The 12,015-nt window shown below is 41.9% G+C and overlaps 1 protein-coding gene across 3 annotated transcripts in view; it reads right to left on the reverse strand.

Moving 5' to 3' along the window:
• The window catches only part of NOVA1 (NOVA alternative splicing regulator 1), a 153,462-nt gene extending 151,483 nt beyond the window's left edge, over positions 1-1,979 (reverse strand). The window contains exon 1 of one of the 3 annotated variants that reach the window (XM_054826950.1): positions 1,021-1,979. In XM_054826950.1, coding sequence (XP_054682925.1) covers positions 1,021-1,156 — 136 coding nt within the window. In that variant the 5' untranslated portion in view covers positions 1,157-1,979. Of the gene's footprint in view, positions 1-432; positions 812-1,020 lie in introns of those variants that run through there. The other 2 variants (XM_054826951.1, XM_054826952.1) reach the window with 2 other exon arrangements.
• Between the last annotated feature and the right edge of the window lie 10,036 nt (positions 1,980-12,015).

Below are 12,015 nucleotides of genomic sequence, written 5' to 3' on the forward strand. Positions count from 1 at the left end.
TAATGAATGGAGGGGGAAAAGAAAAAAGGATTCCCAGCCTGATTCGGCAACTGCACAATTGTCTGTACCCTCACCCCACTGCTAAATCCAGCCACACTGAAGTCTAAGGACCTTCCGTAACCGGCTCCGAAAAAGTGCAAGACAATAAGGGTCCGCTGGTTCCCCAGACTTAGGCTCTCCCCAGTAATTAAGGCAACGTCCCACTGGCATGGATATCAAGACTTTTACCATGAAACCTGTTTCGCCAAGTTGTTATTTTTTTCCCCTAAGCAGAAGGAACGATCCCGGTTCACCTCACTTCTCTTATCGGAGACTATAAGCGTCTCAAGAAGTGCCTGTGACAGTCGTGCCCACCCGTATTAGCGTAGCTGGCTGAACCATGCACTACGTACAGCTAGCCCGCTGCTCTTAGTATTGGGCAAATAAATTCACCTCTGCCTCGGTGCATTGTTATGACGACTCCAGTGCAAACGGATAGAGGAGATGCTGGTCCCGTTATAACTCATCTCCTCCAGGAAGAGCAGGATGTTAACTAGCGAGTCCCCGCAGCCGAGAGGCGACTCCCCCCGCCACCAGCCAGCCCTCGCCCCCAGCACGGCAAACACACGCCGTGTATGCGCTGACAATAGAAGTGAGGCCAAGGAGGAGGAAAACGCACGGCAAGGCTGAAATTCAACTTGCGACCCAGAGGATGTGGAAGGAGGAAAGTGCGTTTGCCGTCTCCTTCTAGCTGCCATTTATTTTCGCCCATCGTTAAACGGGCGAGGGAGATGGCTGGGCTGCAGAAGCCCCTTGTGCTCCCTCCTAGTCTCCGTAGGGTCACGGCTGTGCAGCCCCGGCGTGGATATTAAATAAAAAGACCGGTAGATGCTGAAAACCGACGCCATTTTGATGAATGATAACATTAGAGAAATGGGAATGTTTGGGGGGGAAGGGGGGGGAGGCAGGCAGGCAGGTAGGGAAGCGGAGAGGTGGGTGGGTTGGGCGGGGGGGGGGGGAGGTGACAGAGGATATACCCACCGCCCGTGTTGGTCCTCTTGGTGCTGCCGGCTTCGGGGGGGGCTTCAAGCGGTCTTTTCCGGGAGTCCGGCGGGTCCAGGTCTATGGGAACCCCGGTGTGGGTCCCGTTCTGCTGGATGGGAGCTGCCGCCATCATGTTTGCTGCTGCTCGGAGGAGAATTGTCTCTTCCCTTCTGTGGTGGGGGGGCAGGGAGGGAAGGGGGGAGGAGGAGGAGGAGGAGGAAGGGGGAGGAGGAGGAGGGGAGGGGGCTCGTCCCGTTCTCTTGTCCTTTTCGAAAATGTAGAGCTAAGCTCGGGATTGTCGAGGATGCTGCGCGCCTTGTTTATCTGGCACCCGGGGGGAGGGAAGGGAAAGGAGGGAGGGAAGCGGGCAGGACTGGGCTGGAGGAGCAGCTGCAGTGCAGTGTCAGGAGGAGATGAGGAGAAGGGAGACAGGGGAACGAGGGGGGCGAGAGAGGGAAGAGAAAGGGGGAGAGGGGAGGAGGGGAAAGAGTGAAAAGAGTGAGACAGGAGGAGGAGAGGACAGAGTGAGTGGGAGAGGAGAGGAGGGGAGAGAGTGAGTGGGAGAGGAGAGGAGGGGAGAGAGAACGAGTGAGACTGAGGCGGCGGGGAGGGAGGGAGGGGGAGAAGGAGGGAGGGAGCGAGCGAGCGGTGTAAATGGTGGGCGAGGGAGTGAGTGGGAGATGATTCACGCTGCCTCCGAGCCCCCTTCCGTCCCTGCCTGCCCTGGTGCCGCGCCTGGCGCTGCGGCTCGGCTGCCCGCCGCTCTCGGGCTCTCGTGCCCTCCCTCACTGACGGGCTCGCGTGCAAAGGGTGGCGAGGGGGGATCTCTGCCCGCGCGGCTGCTCCGCGCTCGCCCCAGCACCACCGCCGGGCGCACGGGCGGCTGGTTGGCCGACCGGCCGCGGGCTGGGGGCCGCCACCCTCGGCTGCACCGCAGAAACCCAAAAGGCAGGAGAGGTTACAGCCGTGGGAGGGGGTGCAGGTACGGGAGGGGGACGGGGGACAGGCGTGGGGTGGGGGAGTGGGGGGGGGGGGCGGAATAAAAAAGAAGGGCGGGGCTTCCAGCGAAGACAGGCGGGAGATCTGACCAATCGGAACAAAAGAGAGCAAGGTTGGGATTGAAACGTATAGCCAATCACGGGCCGCGAGTAGAAGAGCCGTTGTGGGGGCGGCGGGGGTGGTTTAACCTCTGCGGCGGCCGGCGGGGGGTGGTGGTGGTGGCGGCGACGACGACGACGACGACGACGACGACGACGACGACGACGGCGGCGGCGGCAGCAGCGGCGGCGACGACGACGACGACGGGGAGGGCGTGTGTGGGGGCCGGCTCCCGCCCCGGGAGGGTCCCCGCCGTGATGCGGCGTCACCTGGGTTACACACTGCGCCTCATAGGCCCGCAGCTGCGTGGGAGGACGGCTGAGATTGCTCGAGGAGGCTGTGGGATAGCGGGGACGTGTCCTCGTTGAGGCCGGCTGCACCACCTCAGCGCGACGCGGCGCGACCCGGGCGGTGTGGACGGGGCCCTTCCTCCCGGCGGTGGCGGGCGGGGGGCAGCGCTGCCGCTCCGCGCCGGGAGCCTTGGACGCGCCAGGCTGCATCGCGCAGGCTTGTAGGAAAAAAAAATAAATAATAAAGATATTATTTTTTATACTGTGACAGCCGGGCTAGTTGGAGTTGTGTGACACAGAGCGGCGTTTCTTATGTAAATATTTTGTAGGAAATTCAGAGACGTTTCACTGCGACGAAGGTTATTTTTGCTTACGAGTCTCAAATTATTCATCTTGAGGCTTAAAACGTCGTAAGGTGCAGGGGGGTGGGGATGGGAGGGCTCGGGGGATTGTCTATGTACTATAAAAGCGTTTTTACCCGCCTCTTTGCTATTTAACCGACTCATCGCCTTTGGAAAAATTTCTCGGCCCGATATAACCGTGAGGGTAGTGGTCAGTACTAGGGTATCAACGCTGTACAAAATTTAGAAATGTGTGTTTATTGCATTAGACCGTGCTCTCCGCTAAATTCGTATTGATGCATATGTGTGCAGAATGGCTGCTGACTTGCTTCCCCTCCTGCTATGCAAGCTTAAGACCTGGCTGTTTGTGGATGAACTTCAGTTTCCATCCCAAGCTCCCTGGGAGACTCGGCCTTAGTTTCAGTAATCACTTACCATTAATACTGCCCCAAACAATTTTTAGTACTTAAAATACAAATTTCATGTATAATATATAATACAGCACATCACCTCTACTTATAAATTATAAGCCAGATATGTAATGCATTATAGGATATTAAAACGTGGACACTTTAACATCTGAACAGGCTCCTGCCTGAAAGCATTCACAAATTAAGAACTCGATCCAGCACTGTACATAGGGAACTTTCAATGACTTCTTTGGGAATTGTGTCCCAGGAATGCAATATCTAGCCTCCTCACAGGCAGATCAAATAGATGTGGCAGATTCACTAACAATTTGATAGCATATATGGTCAGAAAAATGATTGTATAAAAATGGAACTTTCTTACTCATCACATACCCTTTTTATCTAAGATACTCTGACTCATAATTGCTTAGTTTACTGACTGAAATAAAATTTTAGGCTTCTGTTACCTTGGCAGTTGCTGACACAATTATGGTACAGCAAGCTGGGGACTGGTTCTAGCTCTTCCATTTTCTTTACGAAGTTCCAGTTGAAGAATTTTAATTAGTATTTGAGCCAGAAAGAGCACAGCATGACTTGAAAATCTCAGGTCCAGTTTGTAGGGTCATCAGTCCTAAGAGGCCTCTTTTTATTTGTAAACTAAGCAAATGACTTATAGAAAATTTTGAAGACAAAAGTAAAAAAAAAACCCACAATGTTTGAATGAAGCCATCTTGAGTCAATTTCCACAGTGAAACTGGATAAATTATAACACTGCTCCCTTTATCTCACTGAATACGTGCCATTCATCTGTAGTAACATCGAATCAAACAATTCTCTTGTTTTAAGACCACATCTGTTTTACTGTGCCCCCTGCACCAATTTTAATTATGTGGCAGATCTGATTGGATTCAGCACCTGCAAGTCTTCACTTTGGGAGCTCCAGTTAGCTTATAAAACATTTACTTGATTGCATTCTTTAAACAAAAGTATTGCTTCCTCCTAACAACAGGAATATTAAAGTCTAGAATAAAAAAGGGTTGTAACACGATAAGCTGCGTTGTTTGTTGTATGTTGTTTGTGTATCTATCTTCCATAAGCTTAGAGGAAAAAGTGGTAATCCTGAAACCTAATTTCCTCGGACTCAGCAGATGTCTGTCCTGCGTTAGTCTGTTTCTTTACCAACAGCTGTTTCACAAGTGCCTCCCCTTGTGTCTACAGAATGCCTTTTGTTTAATAATTTCCCAATGTGTTATCTTCCAGTCCCACTAAGACAAGCTTTTTCAACTTTTCTGGTACCTATAAGTACGGGGGGGTTTTATACTTTAATACACACATTCATCTTTGAAGAATTTAGCTAAAACTATATAACTAGCCTCTCAGCGAGTTTCTTGGTAGCAGTTAACTAAGCAAATAGCTGCATATAATAAACATGTCAACACCTATTGATTTAATATTAATAAAGGTATTAATTATTACAGATATGCTTCAGAATATGCTTATTTCTCCTTATTTCACTGCTCGGAGCGGTGATAATTGAGGTCTAGGGGGACATATCACTTAAAGCGCAGCCCTCTAGTGGTAGAGGTCACGGGCAGTTCAAAGCAGCTGTGTTTTTGTCATAGGTGGGGGCAATGAAATACCTTTTTGCAAAATGCGGGCAACCTAGGACGCTGCCCTGCGGTACATCAGCCTCCTGCATTGCTCATGGTCTGAAGCACAAATGAAAATAGCTGTGGAGGTCTGCTCCTTGCTCCCACTCTGTCATGATTTCTATGGAGAAAGGACCAATGGAAAAATAAAAAAAAAGTCTGTTATCAGCAGAGTTTTCCTCTCTTTCCAAATCTGTAATCTGTTGCTCAGCATTTATTTTTCAGCCAGCTCTAGACCGACATTTCTAACCAGAGGTTGTTCAAGTTGTTATGGGATCTTGGTTCCTTTTCTGTTTCTTTCAGTCATGTCCTACCAGCTAATGTATTCTATAACTTCAGCAAGACTTAGTTCAGTGATGACATGGAATACAAATGCAATTTGCCAGCCTTATTTCTAAAAACGCTCTTGGCTGGTGGAGGTGTGGATGGTGGCGTTCAAACTAATCTCTCCCACAGAGATGAGAGCTGTGCTTAGAAATGAAAGGCATTAGGAAGAGCCATAAACCAAAGTAATTAAGCATATATTTTAACAAATAGAAATCTGCAGAATAACTGAGGTAAAGTTCTAGTAAACATCACCTCGTCTGATGAAGTCCACTTTGTGGAACAAGACTCACCCTCCTGTTTCTTGTAGAGATGATGGATATTTCTCCTCTGGCTAACAGAATGAACACTTTGGTTTTCCCCTCATGGGAACTATGGCAGAGCCCAATAACCATTAGATGAAAAAAATTACCTCTTAAACATCCTGGCTAGGTAAAAGAAAACAGCTACGGTCTTTGTCCGAAATGATGCTGCTACTATTGGCAGTTTTTAATTACTGAACGATTGATGTGGTTCCTGGTAAACTTTGGCTCCGCTTAAATTACAGTTAGTGATAAACTCAGAAGTCTCTTTCAAATCTTTAACTTTCGCCTTCTGTTATGAAACTTTTTTCCTCCAATAATATATCAGTTAAACTATTATTATTATTGATTAAATTATCCAATCGTTGCTTGTTTAAATACCGCGGAAGTTGTTCATCAGTAAAAAAATTTAAGTTTCAGTGGAACTTCACCAGGATTGCTGCAATATTAATCTTAGGAAAATCAAACACAAAATTTGGAAAAAAAATAAGCATGGATTAAACCAAAAGTGACCTGATTATCTATTTTCCCATATTTATATTACTTTTATTATCTGCACCTATATTATCTCCATTACCAACCTAAAAGTCAAGTGTTTATAGCTGCACTCTTCACCAAAAAGACCACAGACAACTGTTAAACCCTTTCATATTGTAGACCGCTACTGTGTAGTAGCTTTGGTTTTCCAGTAACCTGAGGATAGTAACTTAAAATCAGAAATAATTTGACCATACTATTTATCATAACAGGAATATATTGGCCAAAACTCCCTTTCTAGTGGTGGAAGGAGAGAGTGTGCATAGGAAATCAATGTCCATTTCTATTGTCTCGGCTGAAGGATCACTTGCCTCCTCCTATTCCCACAATATTCATCAAAATTTGCAATTCAGGAATACAGAAGTGAATTCTTCTCAGTTCTTCATTCCTGAATCTGTAGATCAGATTTATAAGCTGTTCTTGTGTTCTTTATATCTTGGGGTTACCTGAGGACCTACCCAGACCTCAGCATAAAAATAAGGTAGCCTCAGGACAAGATCATTTTTCATCCCTCCCAAGGAATTGACTACATGAATCAGGGCATGATCCATGAAACTCCAGTAGCTAGACACTTAGCCCCAAAAGGCATCTCCATGGTGATCTTTCTGTACAGTAATTTAAAGACCTTTTATTTCTCAGAAGGAAATAAATTGAAGACTTGATTTCAATTGCCTTCCAATAATAGTAGTATTTCCTGGGGTTTTTGAGGGGTTGGGGTTTTTTGTGGGGGTTTTTTTGTTGTTTTTTTAATAGGAAAATAGATAATTCAGGGATTAAAACTAACAAACTAGGAGTGATTCCACTGTAATGAAACAATGATGTAACATAGTATATGAGAAACAGCAGGATCACCTTGTGTAGCTTATGTCAGTTTATGGTGTTACTGATTGTGTACCTCTGTCTTACAAAAGAACATCGGTGAAGCATCTCTTCTACAAACCGAATTCAGCCAGCTATCACTCCAGATGCTTCAGGATGTATTCCTCTAACAGTATGGTGAACAGGGTATTTTTCAAGGAATCAGCATACCTGTTTCCAATCTCCGTTATTATAATTGCTCTAGCGGTATCACTATTTTATGTCACATTTTGCCCACACACCACCAACTATCTTACTTGTTTGAAATTTTGGCACTTTAGGGTAAATTAAATGTGAAAAAACAGACATTAACAGCAAACTTAGTTTCTTTGATTCTGTTGTCAAGCCTGGTCCCCTTCCTGTGAACCGAAAGACCTGGAAGAACGCATCACCCCCTAAGTGGTCATAAGGACATCTCTGCTAGAGCTCAGTCATGCTTCCAGAGAGCTTAATACAGTCTTGGTTGTTCTCATAAATTAAAACTAGTAACAACAGGTCGTACTTTTAAATGTAGTCTTACAATATAGGACCTTATTCAGGATTTTTGAAGCCTGGAAGTTTGGTATAGTTCAGCTGACAAATGGGAGTTATTTTAGTGGAGAAGATCAGAAATCCTGCTGGAAAAGTAGTGGAAAGAGGGCAAGTAAACGTATTGCACAGGGGACAAAGGAAAAACAAGAATGAGACAATGAAGGCAAAGGTACTGATTTTTCTGTGCTAACCATGATTTATATTAAATTATGTAGCAAAATTTGAGTTACTCTGTTCATTTTACTCACTGCCAAATTGTATACTATTTGAGATCATTGAAGACAAGTATATCCTAGTAAAATTATAATAGTAAACTCTTCTACTGTTGACCACCAACAAAAGTCACTTTTTTCCAGTATAATTTGTAATCAATTTTCCAAATAACAAGCTATTCCAGCAAAAGTAATTTTAAAAAATATAATACTATTATAATGGTAGGATTTTTGCCAACAGAAAGGTAATAAAAGTCATATCTCTAATATTATTGCAATAGTAATAGTTCCTAGTAGAGATCTAGAGATCTTTAGAAATACTTTTTAAAAGCTTACTATATAAAAATGCATATGCCGGTAGATTACAAATCAATTTTCAGTGCAGTGAGATTTTAGGCAATAGATGTTACCTTCAAGAATACAAAGTTACACTGGGAACTTCAACTGATTCTTCCCTAGAGTTTAGCAAATGCCTTAGAGTTTGTTCTTGAATGCATTATTTTACTTCACCAGCAAAAAAATTAACGATTCCAGTGCTTTATATTTCTACCCACTTGAAATCAATTACTATAAAATACCTCTGAATTGGAAAGTCTCCTTGGGGGGGGGGGTGGGGTGTAAACATATAAAACTTGCTGTCAGGAGAAATTGGCCAGAATGATTTGGCACATATCCTCAGAGTTCGCCATGAAAACACGTATCTGTGTGTCAGCTGCACACAAAGGCTATCTGGCCCCAGAGAAAGCATGGGGATTAGACATAATGCTGCCTTTTTGAGACAAAGGGTATTCCTTAGTGCAGTGAGGTTAAAACAGACAGCTCACTGGTAGTACAAATCTATCTAAATTATTTAGTTACCATTTTGAGCCAGAAGGAAGTGGTGGCAGATTACTAATTACTTTTGGGGTTTATTCATCTTGTTATTTTGTTTCAGTGAAAGCAGCAATGGAAACATGAAAAGGTACCTAAATACAAGATCATTTTTAATTTAATCACTTATAAGATACAGAGTCACTTTACTATTTTAATGCTAGTTGCAAAATATAACTAATTTTGACTAAGACTTATACCATGATGTTGCCATGTATGTTTGTAACTGGGTGCATGACTTTAAATTCATCCAAAGTGAATGGAACAACTCATTTGCTCAAAATAAAGCATATGTTTATCTACCTTACTGAATTAATGGTTCAATGGTTTCCAGTTCAATGGGAGAGAGTTGCATTGCTTCGATATTGCAGATTCAAGCCACCAAATCTCATCCAAGCATAAAGGCAATGGGAATCTTTTTACTGCATCCCTGATCACCTTATTGCTTTAAATGTTCCACATACATATACCATGTTTAGAAACTTTTCTTTCTTTTTTTTTTTTTTTCAATAGACCCCTCAGATAGAGGATAGAAGCACATGGACCTACTGGATGTAAACAGTTCTATTGACTTCAAGGGGTTTTAAGTCATTCAATACAAAATACTTAGGGGGAAAGAATAGTGGAGAAAGGAAGGAAACTATATAAGAGATATTAACAAAAACTGCAAAGCTTTCATGCAAGAAGAGAGATTCTCTTCGTATTCTAGTGATGGGCAATTTGAATGAATTTTGCATAGAGATATTTAGGGATTTCTAATAGGAATATATATAAAGAGTATTTAGGAATATATAATTTCTCATTTCTAATAAATTGTATATAAACAAAATAACAGCTGGTATATAATTTAAAATTTGGCAGTTACAAAACTGAAAACTAAAAGGCATACTTTTCAATAATTAAAAATCACCAATTACGGTGAAAATCTTTACATAGCCATTATGTTGATAATAAACAGATAAAAATATGATGTTGTAGTAAGTTATACGTTATATATATATAAAAAAAGCCTGATTATGTTTCCTGTAAATTTTCTGTTGAGTATTTTGTTTGTAATATTTTAGCCAAGTAGGAAGACTCCTGTTTCAAAACATCTAAATATTTGTATTCTTCTTGTTCTTATTTTCACTTAAAGGTTTAAGCTGTTTGCTCTGGAACAGAAAAAATCATATGTTGAAACAGGAAAAATAAAATTACTGCAGAACTGAGTCATTGCAACTGAGATGAATGGCCCTAAAAAAGTAAAAATCACCAAAAAAAATGGAAACAGGATCATTGTGCGTATTAGCAACAATGCTTACAGATTCATCATGGCTCACAACAAAGGTATTTATAAGTGGACCTCCTGCCTCTGTCGCATGCTGTCATTGCTTTGGATTGACTGCTGTTAGAATCCTGTAATCCCGAGCCCTGGGATCTTGTCCTACATGTTTACCCCACTTGGTATGCCTGTTAGTAAGTATTTAAAATGGAAATGAACTCTAATCTTTGTATGTGTTTATAACAACGGGGTTTAATCTCTTAAACCCCATATTTAACTTTTTTTTTTTTTAAATAAAGTTTCTAAAAAGCTGTGTTCAGTCTGATAGCTTATATTTGCCATTTTAGCCAGTTAAGTTTGGTTAATGCATAGCATTTCTTAACTCAATAGGGTGTCATGGCAGTGATATTAGAGAACACGTTCATGGACGAGGAGAAGCATAGAGTAACAACAGCCATCGGGCTAAAATGGCACATTTATAATAGAAAGTCTTGGCAACTTTCATATTGATAATGCACTTGTGATATAGAAAATAGAAGAAAATTTCATATTTTAGAAGACTGATGTGACATGTATAATAATATATGACTGCCAATCACTTGTGAGGTTGTGTTGTTACGTATATATTATGTAGAGATTAAAAAAAACCCAAATATTGTCCAGTTAAGAAAAAGTTCATTAAAATTATCATATCCCATCCCACCTGAAAGCTCATTGTTGCCACCAGATTAAAAATAACATAGTAAAGCTAAAATTCCACCTCTTCCATCTTTGCCACTTCCATCTTTGTTTATATCAAATGATATCTGAAATAAACCACATTAAGGAGCTCTACCTGAGCAAAGGCAACAACAATGAGAACTTTCTTCGGTGGTGAAAGAGAGACCATATGAAGACTGACTATTTTAGCTAATAAAATGCCTAAAGTTTGATGGAGAAAATGCTTGCTGGATAATACGCAACAAAATAGAATATGTTCACCTCATCTAGATTTAATGAGTTGGACAGCATTCTTTTTCTCCAAATAATGAGACGTATTCAGTTCTGCTGAAATTCAATAGCCATAGAAACAAAGTTCCCATAAATTGAGTAAAGCAAATACAAGGATACAGCACAGCATGATTTATTTTTTCCTGACATGATTCTAAAGAAGACAAAATCCTTAACATATACATATGTATTGAAAGAACAATAAATACTAAAACAGACTTTGAAACTCTTCATCAATGTAGTGTAATAATACTTCATTCTTTCCATTCTATGCGTATTATTCTAAAATCTATTTCCAGAGATTTCTCTATATGATATAGGCCTGTAGATAAAACTAATTACAAACAACCTATTCAGCTGTAATCCCAGTAGCTGAAAAGTTGCAAGAGTTAATTGTAAAATGCACTGAATTAGCATAACTACTGCAAAAATTAGTGTAAAACACTGGTGATATAAAATTGTCTCTTAATTCATTTGTAGGTGGTAAAAAAATCAGCTATTTAGTTAGGAGTTCTAATCCTCACTCTTATAAGAATTTTCATATTTGCAGTGCCTTGTACCCAGTACAAATCTTATGGCATGTAGGATCTTTGTGAAAATCACTATTTTCGTATTATCATTGTTATTAATAAATATTTATACACCATTAACTCAGATTAGCTTTTCCTTTACAAAGGATGCTGAGATGTAAGGTAGTGATGATGTATCAACTATTAAGAAAATTGCAGATGGACCTAATGTCATCGGTTAAGTCTTACTTGTTTCAGGAGTGACAAACTCTTTCGGGAGGATTACAGAAATAGAATCATAGAATCATAGAATATCTTGAGTTGGAAAGCACCCATGAGGATCACTGAGTCCAACTCCCTGCTTCTTGCAGGACTACCTAAGACTAAACCGTACGGCAGACCATTGTCCAGGTGCTCCTTGAACACTGGCAGGCTTGGTGCCATGACCACTTCACTGGGGACCCTGTTCCAGTGACTGATCACCCTCTCAGTGAAGATCCTTTTCTTAATGTCCAGTCTGAACTCCTGAGGCAGCTTCATTCCATTTCTTCATGTCCTGCTGCTGGTCACCAGAGAGAGGAGATCACCTCCCGCTCCACTGCTTCTCTTGAGGTTTTAGAGTGCAATGAGGTCAGATCACCCCTCAGCTTGGTCACAAACCAAGTGACCTCAGCTGCTCCTCGTAAGTCTTGCCATCCAGGCCTTTCACCATCTTGGTCACCTTTCTCTGGACACTCTCTAGTAGTCTGGTGTCCTTCTTTTATTGAGAATAATAATATAAATGTAAAATCACTACAACTAAGTCGTACA

This window comes from Grus americana, chromosome 5, assembly GCF_028858705.1.
Source record: "Grus americana isolate bGruAme1 chromosome 5, bGruAme1.mat, whole genome shotgun sequence".
Classification (NCBI taxonomy): domain Eukaryota; kingdom Metazoa; phylum Chordata; class Aves; order Gruiformes; family Gruidae; genus Grus; species Grus americana.